Source organism: Elephas maximus, chromosome 7 (genome assembly GCF_024166365.1).
Source record: "Elephas maximus indicus isolate mEleMax1 chromosome 7, mEleMax1 primary haplotype, whole genome shotgun sequence".
NCBI lineage: Eukaryota > Metazoa > Chordata > Mammalia > Proboscidea > Elephantidae > Elephas > Elephas maximus.
In genome coordinates, this window is record NC_064825.1 from 59,385,166 (window position 1) to 59,404,859 (window position 19,694).

Genomic DNA, 19,694 nt, shown 5'->3' on the forward strand with positions numbered 1-19,694 from the left:
AGCTGGACAGCAAAGCATTTTTATTTTTTATTTTTTGGGTGTTTACCAAGCACTCTCTTACACTCTCTTAATACTCTATGCATGACCCCCTCATTGCTGGTTATTATTTGTTCTTATTATTATCCATTACACCCAGGGAGATTTTGGTTTTACTGCTTTGATAATGAGGACAGTTGCATATTCAATTTTGTAACCCAAACATCTATCAGAACGCCAGGGGGAAAGATTAATGACAGAGAGCAATGGCAACACTGAACTAGAATCTGGTGGGTGGGGTGTGTGAACTTGGGTCATTATATGCAAATAAAAAAGGGAAATGGAAAGGGGATACTAGCTGCCCTTTGTCAAGGTGTTGATTCGGACTCAGGGACCCCTTAGGACAGAGTAGAACTGTCCCTGTAGGGTTTCCAAGGCTGTAATCTTTACAGAGGTAGATTGCCACGTCTTTTTCCTGGGGAGGGGCTGGTGGGTTTGAAGAGTCAACCTTTTGGTTAGCAGCCGAGCACTTAACTACTCTGCTGCCAGAGCTCCTGGAAAGGGGATAGGAGGACATTAAAGACGGACTTCATCATCTCCACACTGTTGCAATCAGAAGAACCAACTTTTCAACTGGATTAACGTCAAGGATCGCTTCTTCATAGCTACGTGGAACTGTTCATTCTTCTTTTAAAGAAGAATGCTTCTTCTAAAAGTTAGGAATGCTATAAATACAAAGATCTAAGATATAAGAGAGGAAAAGAATACCCACCAAATAAAAACTACTTTTCAGACAAAAATGGAAATTAATTTTATTTTCTGTGACAATTTTATAAAATCCCTAATCAAAGCAAAATAAATACAGCCAAAAGGCCACAAAGTGACATGGGGACTAGGAACATTTCTTTGGGTCTCTGCTAGTTATCTGAGTTTATTTTAATGGTTAAATTGCAGATATGGCAGCCTATGTGGTCATTAAAAAGAAAACAGAGAAGAAATTTTTAAGTACAAATTTGGAGACTTGCCTGTTACAAAAATCTTCTTAGTTCTTGTTCTTCAAATTGATTTATATAACTTTCAACTATCCTGTGGATTACTACAAAGCAACACAATGATCCCATTTTAAAGACTTTTTTTTAAGATACCCTGAATTTTTGAGTGTGTAAAAAAAATTTTTTTTATCTATGTGTAAAACAAACAAAATGGTAGTGAAATTATATTTCACCTTCCTTATCAATGAAGTGAATGCTTTTCAAACTTTTCTGATGTGATGTATGATAAATTCAATTTGTACACAAACCAATAAGCACATTATGTATGTATACATAAACACACACATGTAATTGAAAACAGAGTCGTATCAAACAATACTTAACCTTTATACTAGTGAGTACTCTGATAATTTCTACACTGTACAAATTTGCTTTTCTATTTTAACCTATTGATTATTTAATTGAGTTTACAATCTACTAACAGATTCCTCTGAACTGATTCCTAATATATGAGTTATGCTTCCATGTTTGCAAAATCTGAAAGAAACTTCTGCACTCATTATTCATATTCTAGCTAATTAATTTTCTCCATCTTTAGTTTCTATGAAGACCTAACAATTCTATCAAAAAATAGATATTAAACAAATAGTACGTGTAAACAAATCATATTACCTCAGAGGTCTTTACTGTTTAAAGTGATAGAAATATCCCTGTAGCATCGCACAAAGAATACATACATAAATTTACTTGTTCTGCATAACCAGCTGGAATCCACAAGGTGCACCCAGGTAAGAAAAATTCTTCAATCTTCATGTGTCTTGCCTGAGTCAGTAGCTAATTTTTATCCTAATTTTACAGATCACAAAAACTGTAGAAATATATGACAATATGGCAGCTCAGCAAAATGGCACCATCTCCTGTGAGGTTTCAGACTTCCTCTTAAATTGTTTCATCAGGTCCTCCAGCTGGCAGCTCTGGCTGCCCCTGCCCCTCAGCCTTCTCTTCTTCCTGGCCATGGGGGCCAATGCTACCCTTCTAATCACCATTCGACTGGAGACCTCCCTGCATGAGCCCATGTACTACTTGCTTAGCTTCCTCTCCCTGCTGGACATTGTGCTCTGTCTCACTGTTATTCCCAAGGTCCTGGCCATCTTCTGGTTTGACTTCAGGTCCATCAGCTTCTCTTCCTGCTTCCTCCAGATGTACATCATGAATTGCTTCCTGGGCATGGAGTCCTGCACATTCATGGTCATGGCCTACGACCGTTATGTGGCCATCTGCCACCCACTTCGGTATGCATCCATTATCACTGACCAATTTGTGGCCAAGGCTGCCATTTTTATTTTGGCCAGGAATATCTTTATGACTTTGCCCATTCCCATACTCTCAGCAAGACTCTACTACTGTGGCAGAAATGTCATTGAGAACTGCATCTGTGCCAATATGTCTGTCTCAAGGCTCTCCTGTGATGATGTCACCATCAATCGCCTCTACCAATTTGCTGTAGGCTGGACTCTGCTAGGATCTGACCTCATTCTCATCTTCCTCTCATACGCATTCATACTGCGAGCTGTGCTGAGACTCAAGGCAGAGGGTGCTGTGGCCAAGGCCCTAAGCACATGCAGCTCCCACTTCATCCTTATCCTCTTCTTTAGCACCATCCTCCTAGTCTTCGTCCTCACTCACGTGGCTAAGAAAAAGGTCTCCCCTGATGTGCCAATCTTGCTCAATGTCCTCCACCACGTCGTTCCTGCAGCTCTCAACCCCATTGTTTATGGAGTGCGAGCCCAGGAGATTAAGCAAGGAATCGAAAGATTACTGAAGAAAGGTGGTAATAAGGACAGCAGGAATTGAATTTCTACATTCCTACAGGGTTGCTAGGAGTCAGAATCGACTCGATGGCAATGGGCTATAGTATCATGGTTTATGAGTCAGTAATGTATGGGTGGAAACCTTGGTGGTGTAGTGGTTAAGTGCTATGGCTGCTTGCCAAAAGATCAGCTCTTTGGAAACCTTATGGGGCAATCCTACTCTGTCCTATAGGGGTGGTATGAGTCGAAATCAACTCCACAGCAATTTTTTAAATTTTTTTAATATATGAGTGTGCTGCAATTCATACTTATTATTTATAATCTCAAATCAGATAAACTAGGTATTGTGACTACTTTTCTGAAACTTCAGGGTATATTTTTTAAAGGATTCCATCTTTTTTAAGGAATCTCCTTGACCTTGTCTCCTTTATTTCTGTGTTTGTATTCCTATTTTTCTAAAATTAAGAAATTTTTTGTAAGACTCTAGGATGAGAATTTCATGTTCCTGAAAATACACCTGTTAATATTTCAGGAATTTTGTATTACTGATAATACAACTGTGGATATTTTGTGGTTTATGTTGTGTTATTCTTATGTTTATAGAAAGGAATATATTGGAGAAAAAGCTATAGGAATTGAAATTTCAGTCCTAAATGATGAGACTTTTCCATTGGCCTGTAATTAGGTCTTTGTCTCTCAGCCTTCAACAACGTCATTGTTCTCTGTTTGTATGTCTGTCTGTGTATATCTCTCTCTATATATACAGATATGTATACACACACATATATGAGCATCCTGAGACTCAGAGAGAGAGAGAGAGACTGTGTCTCAGGATAAAAAAAAATACTCATATATTATTAGAGAGTAGTGAGTAATTAGCCTTAGGAGATCCATTCTAGTTAGAATAAAGGCAAAGAAATCAATCCAAAGTAAATAAAATGAAATAAATAAGAAGGACAAGAGTGAATATCAACAAAATGGTAAATAAAACAAACAAAAGAAAAAATCAATGAAACTAAAAGCTGATACTTTGATAAAATTAATATAATATAGGCAGATCATAAAAAAGGAAAAAACACAAATGTCCAATGCCAGGAATGAAAGAGGGACATCACTACAGGTAACACAGGCTTTAATTTGGTAATAAAAGAGCATTATGAACAATTTTGTGCCATTTGGTTTTGAAAACTCAATAATATGAATACATTCTAGAGCAACAGAAATTAAAACAATTAATATAAGCAGAAATATAAAATATGAACAGCCTTACATCTACTGAAAAAAAATTTTTAAAACCTTCCCACAAAGAAAATTTTAGGCATATTTGGGTTCCTTTGGAAAAAAATATCTAAGAAAGAAATTAAACCAACTAATGGAGACCTCTACTATTTAGAAAATTGTGTTGGTATAATCTGCTCCCCATTTACAGAAAGTAAAGTGGATTGCATACTTCACAATTTCCAAGGGTTAATATCCAAAGTATTTAACTTTGACTAGTATTTTAAAACCAGTATAACATTAAAAAAAAAAACCTATTGCTGTGGAGTAGATTCCAACTCATAGCAAGTCTACAGCAACGTCATAGCAAGTCAGAGTAGAACTCCTCTTCAGATTTCCCAGGAACAGCTGCTGAAACCCAATTGCCGAACTGCCAACTTTTGGTTAGTAGCCAAGCTCTTAATTACGGTACCACTGAGCACTAAATAATCAGTATTCAAAATATTTAGCTTTACCTATAGGAACTCTGGTTAAGAGCTTGGCTGCCAAACAAAAGGTCAGCAGTTCAGCAGTATGGCAGTTTTTTTTTTTTTTTTTTTTTTTTAATGGGGGCACTGATGTTTCAATGGTAGAATTCTGTCCCTCCATTTGGAAGGCCTAGCTTCAATTTCCAGCAAATGCACCTCATGCACAGCTATACCTGTCAGTGGAGGCTTGCATATGCTGTGTTGAACAGATGTCAGAAGAGCTTCCAGACTAAGACGGACTAGAAAGAAAGGCCTGGCTTCCTACTTCAGAAAATCACCCAATGAAAAATCTATAGATCACCATGGTCTCATCCAAACCTGATCAGGGAGGTGGTGCCAGACTGGGCAGCTTTTCATTCCATTGTGCAGGGTGTTGTCATGAGTTGGGACCAACTGGAAGGCAGCTAATAACAACAAACAGAATGGACACTAACTGATCAGAATTCAAAGTATTTAACTTTAACCTACATTTAACAACTATTATATCATGGGCACTAACTGATCAGAATGAATTGGCACCTGCATAACTAAAGGCCATCTGCCTGCCAAATATTTAACACTTACTTGCTTGACCTTAGAATAAAAGATCCCAGGAGAATGTCCTCAGCCACCAGTACAGTGGTGGGGGCAGTCACCCAGGGAGATTAGGACAATCGCTATTTATCACCTTTAATATCTTAACAATCAAATCAAGTATGCCAGAGTACCCACCTGAATTTCAGCCACACCCCATACAACATAAATCATAAATGGACTGAAAACACGAAAAAAAAAAAATAAGACTCAAAAGCTTATAGAAATCATAAAAAATAACTCCGTGACTTTGGATGGGATAAAAGTTCCTAAACAATGTGCCGATAGGAGAAACTATTAAGGAAGGTCTAGATAGATTTTCCTGTATCAAAATTGTTGACTTCTGTTTAACAGAAAACATCATATTAAAAAACAGACAAATGTGATCAAGTCCAAACGTGTAATGGATTGGAAAATGATATCAGCAACGAATAACGTACAATAAAAATGTTCTAAAACTTAAATTTTGGCATATCCAAGGAGCTTCTATGAGCCATCAAAATAAAAGAAGAGCAGGAATGGGGAAAAATATAAATAAATAACTCACAGAAAGGAAAACCAGAGTAACTAAAAATATTATTAAACACACACACACACGACAAATCAGAAAAATTAAAATAGGAAAGAGATTGGTTGTATCTCTACCTGAGACAAAGAGCCTGTAGGCCCCAGCCCTAGGAGACGCTGCACTGTTTGTGTGAACTGCAGGCAGTGAGTACTTTCCCTGAACATCGAGGACTTACATATACCCCCGCCCCATACATTCTCACACGTATGTGCAGGTATACTCTCAGCCCCCCATAAGAATACAATAAGTTTACTCACAAGTTCTCGTGGGCTTCGAGAACATGCTCAGTGGAGGACAGGTATTGTCCACCCATGCGGTTGAATGGAGAGATGATGAGTTATCATGACTTTAACCATGACATTATAATGATAAAAGTGAAATGAAACAACAAAAACTTAGTTATTGAGAAATAAAATGTGTTTTAGCAAGACCTTGTGGACTTGCTATTGCTGATTTCCACCTCTCTCCCAAGGGAACAGGGATAGACATGTTCCCTCAGGGGAGGGTCCTGAGGTCACTGAGGTTGGAACCGTCTCAGCTCTATTAGTATCTGGTCAAAGTGCCAGCACCAGTGGAGTCATGCTACTGCACCTTCTGAAAGTAAGTCCTAGAAGGGAAACCTGGAGAGACATCTAAGGAGCATGGGCACCAAGATTAGGCAGAAGGCAGAGGAGCCCCATTTCTTCAGCCTGGATGTGTGTCAGGGATGCTTGAGTAACCTGAGCAGAGGTAATAGAGGACCCTTAACTGCCTTGGCCTCCTCTGGGGGCTTGATGTACGAAGTAAGTAGATAAACTGGAGCTTGTCCATGGCAAACTAAAGTACTGTGATAGCTAAAAAGCAGGACATAGTTGCAAGACTTGGGTACCTGGAAATCTAGAAGCCCTACAAGACAAAATTTGTGTATTGATCTGTTGGGGGAAGAAGTGATCTCATTATATAAAGTAACAAACCAGAAAGCAAAGACGCATATGAGAGTGAGGAAAGGGGAACAACATCTAAAGAATTTTTTAAAAGCTGAAATGCTAAAACTAGAAAGACAAGCCACAAAAAAAAAAAAAAGGCAATTTCCTTTCTGTATTTGCAACCAGTCAATTGAAGTTTGAAGGGTAAACTGATAGAAATACTTTACAAGTTTATATGAATACCATGGGACTAAAATCCTTAATATCCCCTCCAAATCTCAAAGTCTGTGCTTCTGGGGTGCTGTGACATAGTTCTATCCTGCAGCCTGGGAGCAGGGCTTGGCTTCGTTCCTTGCATTGGTTCTGGCCTCAACTCTTCGGCTTTCTCACCCTGACTCTGATGCAGGCAAGACATAATTAGCTGCAGGGGCTCAATCCTACTACTGTGGGGGCTGGCTCTGATTGCAGATGAAGAATGAAGAGGAAGAGGAAAGATAAAAGCATATTCAGTAACATTAGCCCTAGAACTGAGTAGGCGCTCTATGTTTGTTGAATAAATCGTTGAAGAAAAAAACAAAAGGCAAAAAGAGAAAGATAAAAGAATGCAAAATTCTCCCTATGTGTTCTCCAGAAATTCTATTCCACTGCTGGAAATAATCCTTCCAAGCCACCCAGGAAATGAAAGAATATTCTGCTTCTTCTAAGTTTCCTTGTAGATCCTCTTACTTGCAGCAAAGGTGTTTCCATGTGGCTGAGCTCTCCAGCAATCAGGCGGAGATCCTTAATCTGGCTTGGCAAGGGTGAGAATTGAGGCTGTGCTTTCCAAGAGTGGAGCTCTAAATAATGTTAAACAAAGTGTGAGCTGAGAAAGAGCTGATAAAGTGCAAACAGCAAGAGGTGATAGAAGGAAGTAGTGTCAGGATCTGACAGCCTGAAATTTGCATTTGCTGTGCTTGGGTGCAGCCAAAGATAAAAAAGGTGGTTACAGTGGGGATAGCATTGGATCAGGAAGATAACTATTCAAACTCTGGAATATGAATGGAAAAAAAAAATCAGGAGAAGTAGAACCAACCAAATGTTATAATGTCAAGTACATGAAGAAGTTTCTTTGGTCACCATCTCAGATCTGGAAGCTATTTTCCAGAGATTATTACCTTAAGACATCTACCACCTTCAGTACTCCCACTATTGAAACCCATTGCCCCAAGTCAACGCTCAGAATCACCAAGTAGAAGAGATGAAAAATGTGTAGATGGGGCATGCAGTGGAGGTATGAAGCAAGAAAGTTTGTCAGAGGAGACAGATGAAATAGATATAGACATCGTCACAGATATAGCTTTCCAATCACTTTTTGGGTCTGAGAGGGAGAAAATACAGGAAAACAACAAGGTGGAAAAACATAGAAGAATATTAAGGAAAGATAGGACCAAATGAACCAGGGAAATAGGTAGGAGTCAGAAGTGCAAATGTAAGGGAAAAGAGAGGTTCCAATCGGGCATATTGTTATAAGAAGGATTATGATAAAAAATAAATGAATAAAATAACGACACTTAAAGTAAAATACCGAATAACATACTAAACTCCAGACCACTGTGCTTACTGTGCATGTAGGGACTTTCTATGGGTACTGGCCTGGAGACAACTTTTCAGTTTTAGCTACAAAGCTCTCCCATCTCCAACTGTAAACTCTTGGAAAAGATACTTAATACAGTTGAAACACAATTTAGTTAGGTGACAAAATTAATTGGTATAACGGGAACCCTGTTTTGTGTACTGTGTCTCGTTGGCACAAATGAGAAACCTTTAAAAACTGCTTAGAAATGCACCAAAGGCATTATTAACATGTTCTATTATTAATGCCTGGAAAAGAATTGGGAGATAATGTAAACTCCTTCTGTATATCTTCAAACTACTTTTGCCTCCAAAAGGAGGGAAAACTCCTGGCAGACACTAATTAGTCAGAACCCCTTGTTTTTAAACCGGAACATCAAAAAGAATGAAGAGAGAAGTCGGGAGGAGATAGATAATTCTCAGGTCATTTTAGTAAGAAGATTGAGAAAACAAAGTGCACAGGACTGGAAGTATGGGGCCAAGGGCACATATAGAAAGAAAAAATATGTAATATTAACAGCTAGATTTCAACTCATAGCAACCCTGTAGGACAGAATAGAACTGCCCCATAGTGTTCCAAACAGCAGCTGGTGGATTCCAACTGCTGACCTTTTGGATAGCATCCAAGCTCTACTGCATCACCAGGGTTCTGCTGAGTTGGAATTGACTAGACAGCAGTAGGTTAATTACACTAAGGTGAGAGATTTGTTCTTCATTAAGGGACTGAGGAACCAAATCCAGTATCCAAGTGTTGAAGGGCTCAGAGGAATCCTAAGAAGCCATCCAACCCATGCTCCTTAGCTGCTTAGATGTAGTACAGCATCAATGACTAAGAACTGGGTCTCAAAGCAAAGAGAGGTTTGCATTTAGGTTGAAAGTTTTACTGTACATGTGACCTTAGACTTTTCTCAACCTTCTTCATCTGATTTCCTTTATTTATAAAGTCACAAAAATAAGACCTATTTCACAAGATTGTTTTAATAATCAAGTGAAATAATAATACTGCTGTATTTTATTCAGCACAGTGCCTGGTAAGTATTGAGAGTTCAATACACTGTGAACTATTTATATTTTATCAGCTAGCTAAATGGATATGAAAAGTGGAGTCTAAATAATGATGAAAGAAAGTAAATTCCACTCATTGGATGACACTTGCCAGAACAATGTGGACAGATCTAGGGACCATACACAGCATGATTTGAAAGATTTCAGAAAGGCCGACCCCGAATATTAAGCAGGCATCTCTCACTGCCACAGGCAATTCATTTTTCTTAGCCTTTTTGAACTAAACTTTAAAATTCATCAGGAGGATAGTCCTGGGAACAATTTAATTTCATTTGAGGGAATTAGTTCTCAACTACATTCTCAAAATACTCTGCATATGACTCTGTCATTGCTCTCATCACCTTGTCTTATACTTCTCCGTTCCCATCCCTATAGAGAATTGTCATTGCCTTGAGAGCAAGGACAGAACTTGCTAATCTTTGTCTCCCCAGCACCTGGCATAGTGCCCAGTATTAAAGGGTAAATAAGAAGAGAGGACTGACAACACGGCAGTGTACCTGGTGTGTGTTGGGGGGACATTATCTGCAACTGGGAAAAGGGATTCAGAGATGAGTCACTGAAGATCAACTTCACCACCTCCACACTGTTGAAATCAGTGGGCCTAATTTTATCGCAGTCCTCAATGGCAAGGGTCACTGCCTCACAGCTTATTAAAATTACTCATTGAACTTGATAAGATGATTTGTTCCAGAATTAAGAAATGTTGAGAAACAAGATTTTCAAAAGATTGTAATGGATTTATTTTCCATACGTAACATACAAAAATCTCCAGTTAGTGCAAAATAACAGGCTAGAAGCCATAAGTTCCATTCAAAAAAGTGGAATTTTTCTACCTCTGTTAGTTTTTTTTTTTTTTTTTAACATACAAAAATCTCCAGTTAGTGCAAAATAACAGGCTAGAAGCCATAAGTTCCATTCAAAAAAGTGGAATTTTTCTACCTTTGTTAGTATAAAGTCAGAAGCAAATTTTGATCCTAACTTTCCAGATCACCAAAGGAAAGCTGTAGAAATAAAATCCACAAGATGACACCTTACAGAAATGGCTCCATCTCCACTGGGATTTCAGACTTCCTCTTAAATTGTTTTGTCAGGTACCCCAGCTGGCAGCTATGGCTGTCCCTGCCACTCAGCCTCCTCTTCCTCCTGGCCATGGGGTCTAATGCTATTGTCCTCATCACCATCTGGCTGGAGGCCTCCCTGCACAAGCCTATGTACTATCTCCTCAGCCTCCTTTCCCTGCAGGACGTGGTGATTTGTCTCACTGTCATTCCCAAGGTACTGGCCATCTTCTGGTTCGACCTCAGACCCATCAGCTTCTTTTCCTGCTTCTTCCAGATGTTCATCATGAATTACTTCTTTGCTATGGAGTCCTGCACATTCATGGTCATGGCCTATGACCGTTATGTGGCCGTCTGCCACCCACTGCAGTACACATCCATTATCACTGACCAATTTGTAGCCAAGGCTGTCATTTTCATTTTGGCCAGAAATTCTATTTTTACCCTGCCCATTGCCATTCTCTCTGCTCGACTCCATTACTGTGGGAGAAATGTCATTGAGAACTGCATCTGTGCCAATATGTCTGTCTCAAGGCTCTCCTGTGATGATGTCACCATCAATCGCCTCTACCAATTTGCTGTAGGCTGGACTCTGCTAGGATCTGACCTCATCCTCATCTTTCTCTCCTACACCCTCATACTGCGAGCTGTGCTGAGACTCAAGGCAGAGGGTGCTGTGGCCAAGGCCCTAAGCACATGTGGCTCCCACTTCATCCTTATCTTCTTTTTTAGCACCATCCTCCTGGTCTTCGTCCTTACTCATGTGGCTAAGAAGAAGGTCTCCCCTGATGTGCCAGTCTTGCTCAATGTCCTCCACCACATCATTCCTGCAGCCCTCAATCCCATTGTTTATGGAGTGCGAACCCAGGAGATCAAGCAAGGAATCCAGAGATTACTGAAGAAAGGGTAGTGATAAGGACAAGAGAACTGGATCTCTGCATTCCTTTTAAAGAATGATGTTTTAGGAATCAGTAATGAATGAATGTACCGATGGTCAAATTTATTAATTATAATCTCAAGCTAGGTAAACTAGGTATTGTGACTTCTGAACCTTCACATTGTTTTTGCTTTGTTTTGTATTTTAAGTTTCCCTTTTTCTCACTCCTCCATTGGGAATCACTTTGACCCTTTCTCCTTAATTTCTATGCTTGTAATCCTACTATTCAGAAACTGAGATTCTTTGGGCAGGTTCTAAAATAATAATTTAATATTCCTGAAAATGCAACTCTTAATTTATCATGAAATTTATGTTCCTAAATATATAACTATAGATATTTTGCATGTTGTTTTTTGTATTGTTACTCAAATTTCTACAGAAAGGAATATAGTGAAGAATAAGTTACAGGAATTAAAATTTCAGTCCTGAATGATGATAAGTTATCATTAGTCTGTAGTTAGGTCTTTATCTCTTTCTCTCCGTCTCTTTCTCTCTCTTTTCTCTCTTTCTTTCTCTGTCTGTCTCTCCTTTATCAGACAAGGTGGTCTTTTGCCATGTTCATTGCAAAACTGCATGGTTTTTGCCAGGATTGCTCATGTGTGTAACAATAAGCAATGAGCTTTATTGAATTTAAATGACTTCTAAATCCTTTTCCCCAATGTGTCTGTACTTTGGACATTAGTCTTTTAGATTGAGGGGGTCATAGTTTATGATATGTGGACGTAGCTCTGTCAGTAAGACAAAGGGTTGTAATGATTGTGATATAAGATCCAGTAATGACACTGGAATGTAAAATAACCTGGCTTACCATTATTTTCTTATTAATTGGACATTTTCTGAGCACATACTATATCCTGGGAATCCATGAGCCATTGAGTACACAAAAATGAAAAGAACATTGTTGTTGCTCTGAGAAGTTCAAAGTGGAATCCAAAACTCCCTGAGTTTTAGGAATATATTCTTCTTAACGAGAAAGGGGTGAGAAATGGAATAAGGTTGACGTATGGTCAATAAGATACTTGGCACTGGATGAAGAGTTGAGACAGGGAAGAGATTGGGCTGGCTGAATTAAATAAGGACTACATTTCAAGGCCCTGTGTGCTTGACCAGCTATAAATTACTGATAATCCTTCTGAGTTGTTTTTCAAGCCCTCACCAGCATGAGCAGTAAAGATCAATGTGACCTAGCAGACACCCCTTGCCGGGGCTCGAACCAAGATCCAGGGACATCACACATGCACAACACCCCAGAATAAATCCTGTTCGACATCCTTGCAGCCTTTGTGACAGACTCCATCTTAGTTTCAGCAACCTCTGTGAGGAAGTCCATCTTGAATTCTAACTGCACACGCATTTGATTTTCATAACCCCTCCCCTTCTCCTGGAAATCTCCACCCATCTAATGAATAAAGATGTTGCCTTTTTCCTGCCTAAAAACTTTTATAAGCCCTAAGAGGTCTTTTGTCCAGTGAGAGACTGGAGGCTAACATAGGTGGAAAGCCCTCTCCCTCATGAGCCTTTTACTTTCTTTCTGTCCTTAATAAACCTTTGTTTGTGTGGAACCTCTGAGCCTCTTCTGGCCATTCTTGGTCAGAAGAAGGCAAGAACTTAGACAGGGCTTAGTCCCAAGATGGGAAACATTGCCCTGTAACAGAGTTACAGAATCTGGATTGTAGGCCTTTCTCAAACACACACACACATACACACACACAAATTGGATGCCTGGGAACAAATCAGTTGTTCTCACTGTTTCAGTTGCTCATCTATTACCTGAGAGTAGTGAACAATTTGTCTTAAAATATTCATTCTAGATATGCTTTTGTCCCTCAATGACAACTTATAAGCATGGGCTCCTTTATGTGGAACGTAAAGGAGAATTTCTCAATAGTCCAATATCAATACTGTCCCGAGAGTCTGGATATTTCAGTCTTAGGAGAAAACACCAAGATTGTATCCCTACCCTACTTAAGCTTGCATTTTTCCAATTTCTGTCCATTTATTTTTCATCTTCATCTCACAGTGAAGAGCAGTTAATTGAAATTCCATTTCTCTCTTCCTGAATATCTGCCATGGGTTGAATTGTGTCCCCCAAAAATATATGTCAACTTGCTTAAGCCATAATTCCCAGTATTGTGTGCTTGTCCTCCAGTTTGTGATTGATATAATTTTCCTAGGTGTTATAGATCCTAATCTCTGCCTGTGGTTAATAAGGCAAGATTAGATTATGTTAAAGAAGATTAGGGTGAGATGAAACACCTTGCTCAGGTCACATCCCTGATGCAATGTAAAGGGAGTTTCCCTGGGTATGGCTTGCACCAGCTTTTATCTTACAAGAGATAAAAAGAAAGGAAAGTGAGCACAGAGTGAGGAGACCTCATATCTCTAAGAAAGCAATGCCCAATGCTGGGAGCAAAGCACATCCTTTGGACCCAAGATTCCTGTGCAGAAAAGCTCCTAGACCAAGGAAAGATTGATGACAAAGACCATCTTCCAGAGCCAAAAGAAAGACAAAGCCTTTCCCTGGAGCTTTCACCCTGAATTTGGACTTATAGCCTACAAGGCCGTGAGAAAATAAATTTCTCTTTGTTAAACCATTCACCTGTGGTATTTCTGTTATAGCAGCACTAGATAACTAAGACAATATCCTGTGAGCTACTGTTTGAAAAGTAATTATGCATTCACATAATTAAAAAAAATTAAAACCATATATGTTGGAATTCTGGGAAGATGATAGCAAAAACAGATAATCATTCCTACTTTCCCCCACAAATACAATAAGAAACACTACAAGAAAATGGCACTCAGCTTTAAGGGCTTCTGAATTGGGCATCAGAGGAAAGCAGAGGGGAACTGCAGACAGGCAAGAGTCAATGAATCAACAATGAGTTGCACTCATTATAAAAACTGCTTTTCTCATTTTCCCTACCTCTTCCCCCATCCACACAGGCCACGGCTTCTGTAAACTGGAGAAATGGCCCCAGAAAAAGAGCCTGTTTCTTTAAACCCCATACCCCCTGCCTGTACAAAGAGTCAGAACCCCAAGATTCTGCTCTAAAATCAATAAGGCAGTGTATTCTGATCTCATAGTCAACACTCTACCTCCCTCCTTGTGCACCACATAGCTCAGGCCTTTGAAATCCACAGGACAGACCTTCTGGGGAGTCAGTTTGGGTCTGCCTTCTCCCCCTTCCAGTCAGCACTGAAGACTGCTGACTGAGACTGCTGTGTACTAGGAAGCAGGCAACTTAAGTGGAGGTTATACCCACAGTCAACATACTACAGTGGGAGCTCTGATAGCAACAAGACAGACCTCCCGGGGAGTCCATCTGGAGTGTGACAATCCCTCCTCCCACTGAACACTATCACCTGCAAGCCTGTAGTGAATTGCTACAGAAGACTCCTGGAGTGGAGTTCAAGCCCATAGTCAGCCTTTCTGGGCACCCCATAGTCCAGGTCTCTGAAACCAAGAGGACAAACCTCCCTGGGAGTCAATTTGGGTTAGTCTGCCCCCGCTTCCGGTTGGCACTGAGGATTGTCTGAGACCATTGTGTGTTAGGAATCAGGCATCTTGAGTGGTAGCTACATTCATAGCCAACAACCTACCGGAGGACTAATAGCAACATGGCAGACCTCCATGGAGATCTGCCCAACACATGGCACTCCCTCCTAACCTGGTAACTGTTGGTTGCCAGACTGTTGCGAACTGATACAGAAGGCCATTGCAGTGGAGTCTGCCCTCTAGGCCGTCAGCACTCTACTTGTCTCCCTGTGCACACCATACCTCAGGTATCTGAAACCAACAGGACAGATCTCCCTGGGGATCAACTTGTGTCTGTCTACTTCCCCTTCTGATTGGTGCTGAAGACTTATGAATAAGGCTGCTATATGCTAGGAAGCAGGCTTCTTGAGTGGAGGCTACACCCACACCTAACATTCTATGGGGAGGGCTCTGGCAGCAACAAAGCAGACCTCCCCGGGGATTCATTCCTAGCATGACAATCCCTTCCTCACCTAGTAATGTCAGCTGCTGCACTGATATGAACTCTTACAGAAGGTCCTCTACTGTGGAGCCGGGGAAGGGTGTCTTAAGAGGAGACTACCTCCCCAACCACCACAGGACTAGTAGGGCTCTGAAACCAACAAGACAGATCTCTGGAGGTTCTTCTGGGGAATGTCAGCACCTCCTCCTCCTGAAACAGAGCAGGGAAGGAAGCCCCTGGCAAAACTGGAGGGCAACACCCAGCCCTGAAGAGAGGTCACTGGGTGTGGGTTCTTTGCCTGAAAACATAGTCACAGAAACACAGGATGGAAGGGAGTAATAACCAGAGAGAGGGGACTAGCTCCCCCCTCCCCCCAGGTGGACAGATTGATTAGTACACAATATCTTACCTGAGTGATGGTGCCAGCTGGTGGACAGATTGATCACAGCATTCTTTCTGGTGTTTTGGAGGAGAACAAAAGTTGAAAACTGAGATCTGGGACTTTCAAATCATAATTAAACCAGGGAGTGAAAGGGAGCTATCACAGAGAAAGGAAAAAGTAAGCAAAGGCTGAAGGCTCTGCCTGTCTAGGAGTTTATTGCAGAAAGTAATGTGGGCAAAACCCCAAAATACTGGGGAGAACCGAGAAAATTAACACCCTCAAAAATTCCAGTGCCCCAACAAAAAATCACAAGACACACAAGGAACAGAGAAACAATGACCCATCCAAATGAACATGACAAAGGGAACAAAAGTGCATCTAGAAAAATACCTTTGCTGTCAAGTTGACTCCATCTCATAGCAACCCTATAGGACATAGTGGAACTGCCCCATACATTTTTCAAGGAGAAGTTGGTGGATTCAAACTGCCAACCTTCTGGTTAGCAGCCAAGTACTTAACCACTGCATCACCAGGCTCCACTGTGCCACCAGGGCTCCTGAAAGTGCATCTAGAGAAGACCAAATATGGGGAAAAGTGGCAAAATATAATACGATACTGTACTAAACACAAAGACTTAAGGGAAAACATAGACAAAGAGCTAAAAAAAAAAAGGAAAAACAATGCAAGAACAAAATGAGGATCAAAAAAAAATATATTGCAACTGAAAGGAATAGTTGAAATGAGAAACACAATATAAGTACTAACCAAAAGATTTAATCAGGCAGAAGAAAGAACCAGTGAACTAGAGGATAAGGTAGTTAAAATTACAGAGACTGAAAAGTAACAAGATCTAAGACTCAAGAAGGCTGAGCACAGTTTAATGGAAGTATGGGACAACATGAGACCTAATATACGCATCATGAGAAATCCAAAAGAAGAAGAGCATGAAACAGGAGAAAGAATATTTGAAGAATTAATGACAGAAAATTTCCCCACTTTAATGAAGTACATGAATGTACAAATCCAAGAAGTTCAAAGAACCCCAAGCAGGACAAACCCAAAGAGATCTATCCCAATCATAATTATGCTCTCAAAAATTGAAGACGAAAAGAGAATCCTGGAAGCAGTGAGAGAGAAGCAAACAGTCACATACAAAGAATCCCTAATAAGATCAAATGCCAAGTTATTCTCAGAAACATTGGAGACCAGAAGGCAATGGAATGATAAACAGTACACCCACTCCTTACTTATCAACATGTTTAAGTTCCAAAAGCCAGGTTGTTATGCGAAAATTGGCATTATGTGCAAATGGAGGTTGACCACATCAGACCAAAAATGTTATGTGGGACACATATGTCCCTCTGGACCCAAGACATAGAAAACATCAGAGGGTGTTATTTGTCCCACTGGTCATGAAAGGGTTAATGCCAGATGTACACCATTGATCGGTGAAATAGTTGAATAGTAGATATTTTACTATTGTAAATGTGAAATGTCAGATAACAAGATAGTCAATAAGTGAGGAGTAGGTGTATTTAAAGTGTTGAAAGGAAAAAACTACAACCAAGAATACCATGCTCAGTAAAACTACCCTTCAAGAATGAAGGTGAAATTAAAACATTCTCAGATAAACAGAAGCTGAGAGAGTTCATCTGCACCATGGCCTTACAAAAAATACAAATGGGAGTTCTGTAGATGAAAGGGAAAAGACAATAAAAAGTAATTCAAAGCTATACATAAAAAGAAAGATCCCTAATAAAAGGAAATGAGTGAACAAGTGTAAGAGCTAGTAATAAGGTATTCATGCTTGATAATTCTAACATGAAGGCATGTTTCTTAATAACAGATACATAAAAAGCAGGAATAAATTTATATTACAGGGCACATGAAATATAAAGACATAATTAGTGATAACAACAACAAAAGGGCAGAAGGAATGGCATAGCTATACAACTTCTTGTATGTTACTGAAATTAAGTTGGCACCAACTTACCCTAGAATATTATATTTACAAGCTGTTAAATGGAATATTCACGGTAACCACTAAGAAAATATCTAAAAAACACACACAAAAGGAAAGAAGAAGGGAATCAAAATGGCTCACTAAACTAAACCAACAAAACACAAAGACAAGCAGTAATAAAGGACAAAGACAAAGAAGGTTAAAGACACACAAAAAACAACAAAATGGCAGAAGTAAGCCACTTCCTATTGGAAATGACAGTGAATGTAAATCAAAAGGCAGAGAGTGGCAGAATGGATGAGAAAAATGGTTCAACTATATGCTGTTGACAAGAGACCTATCTTACACCCAAGGACACAAATAGGTTAAAAGTGAATGGATAGAAAAAAATATCCCGTGCAAATAATAACTAAAAGAGAGCTGAGGTAGCAATATTAATGTCAGACAAAGTAGAGTTTAAGACAAAGTCTTTTAGAAGAGATAAAGATGGATGTTATATAGTGATAAAATGATCAACTAATCAAGGAGATTTAGCAATCATAAATATATATGCACCCAACACCTGAGCACTGAAATATATAAAGCAAATACTGAGAGAATTAAAGGGAGAAATAGATAGCACAACAATAATAGTTGGAGACTTCATACACCACTTTCAATATTGGATGGAACATCTGGAAGGATCAACAAGGAAGCAGAGGACCAGAATGACACTATAAACCATCTAGACTTAACAGACATATGTAGAACACTCTACCCAAAAACAGCACAATATGCATTCTACTCCAGTGCATACGAATCATTTTCTATGATATAACATATGTTAGGTCACAAAAAGTGTCTTAATAAATTCAAAAAGGTTGAAATCATACAAAATGTTTTCTCTGACCACAATGGAATGAAGCTAGAAATTAATAACAGAAAAAAAAAATAGAAAATACACAAATACATGGAAATTAAACAAACACACTATTAAATTATCACTAGGTAAAGGGAAAAAAATCAAAAAAGAAATCACAAATTTCTTAGAGTCAAATGAAATCTCAACATATCAAAACTAATGGGATGCAGCAAAGGCAGAACTCAGAGGGAAAATTATAGCAATAATGCCTATAGAAAAAAGAAGAAAGAGCTCATATCAGTAGCCTAACGTGACAACTCCAGGACTAAAAAGAGAAGAGCAAACTAAGCCTAAATCTACCAGAAGAAAGGAAATAACAAAGAGCAAAGCAGAAGTAAATAAAATCAAAAACAGAAAAGCAATACAGAGAATCAATAAAATCAGAAGTTGGTTTTTAGAAATTCTACCAAACATTTAGAGAAGAGCTTACAACAGTACTGCTCAAACTATTTCAGAACATAGAAAAGGAAGGGATAATCCCAAATTCATTGTATGAAGCCAGCATAACCCTGATACCAAAACTAGGCAAAGAAAATTGTAGACCAATATTTCTCATGAATATAGATGCAAAAATTCTCAACAAAATTCTAGCCAATAGAATTTAGTATCATATTAAAAAAAAAAAAAAAAAAACTCACCATGACCAAGTGGGATTCATATGAGGTGTGCAAGGATGGTTCAACACTAGAAAATCAATCAACGTAATCCATCACATGAATAAAATAATCACGTAATTATCTCAGTCGATGCAGAAAAGGCATTCGATAAAGTCCAACACCCATTCCTGATAAAAATTCTCCATATAATAGGAATAGAAGAGAAATTCCTCAACATAATAAAGAGCAGACGGCACTGGGATACAAAATTAGGAGCCCTGGTGGCATAATCATTAAGCATTTGACTGCTAACCAAAAGGTTGACAGTTCGAATCTACCAGCCACTCCTTGGAAACCCTATGGGACAGTTCTACTCTGTTCAATAGGGTCACCAAGAGCCGAAATCAGCTCAACAGCAAAGGGTTAGGTTTTTCGTTTTATACAAAACTGATAGCCATCATCATTCTCAACAGAGAGAGGCTGAAAATACTCCCCCTGAGGACAGGAACAAGACAAGGATACCCTTTATCACCACTCCTATTTAACACCGTGCTGGAAGTCCTAACTACAGTAACAAGGCAAGAAAATGAATAAAGGTCATCCAAATTGGTAAAGAAGAAATAAAACTATC

General features: G+C 39.2%; 2 protein-coding genes across 2 annotated transcripts; both read left to right on the plus strand.

The window, feature by feature from the left end:
• Nucleotides 1-1,856: 1,856 nt before the first annotated feature.
• On the plus strand, nt 1,857-2,822 carry LOC126080061 (olfactory receptor 56A3-like). Its single transcript, XM_049891376.1, has one exon. The coding sequence runs from the start codon at nt 1,857-1,859 to the stop codon at nt 2,820-2,822; it is 966 nt and encodes a 321-aa protein (XP_049747333.1).
• A 7,447-nt stretch (nt 2,823-10,269) lies between these two features.
• LOC126079271 (olfactory receptor 56A3-like) lies at nt 10,270-11,214 on the plus strand. Its single transcript, XM_049890193.1, has one exon. It carries the CDS (start codon nt 10,270-10,272, stop codon nt 11,212-11,214), a length of 945 nt encoding a protein of 314 aa, XP_049746150.1.
• Nucleotides 11,215-19,694: the final 8,480 nt, after the last annotated feature.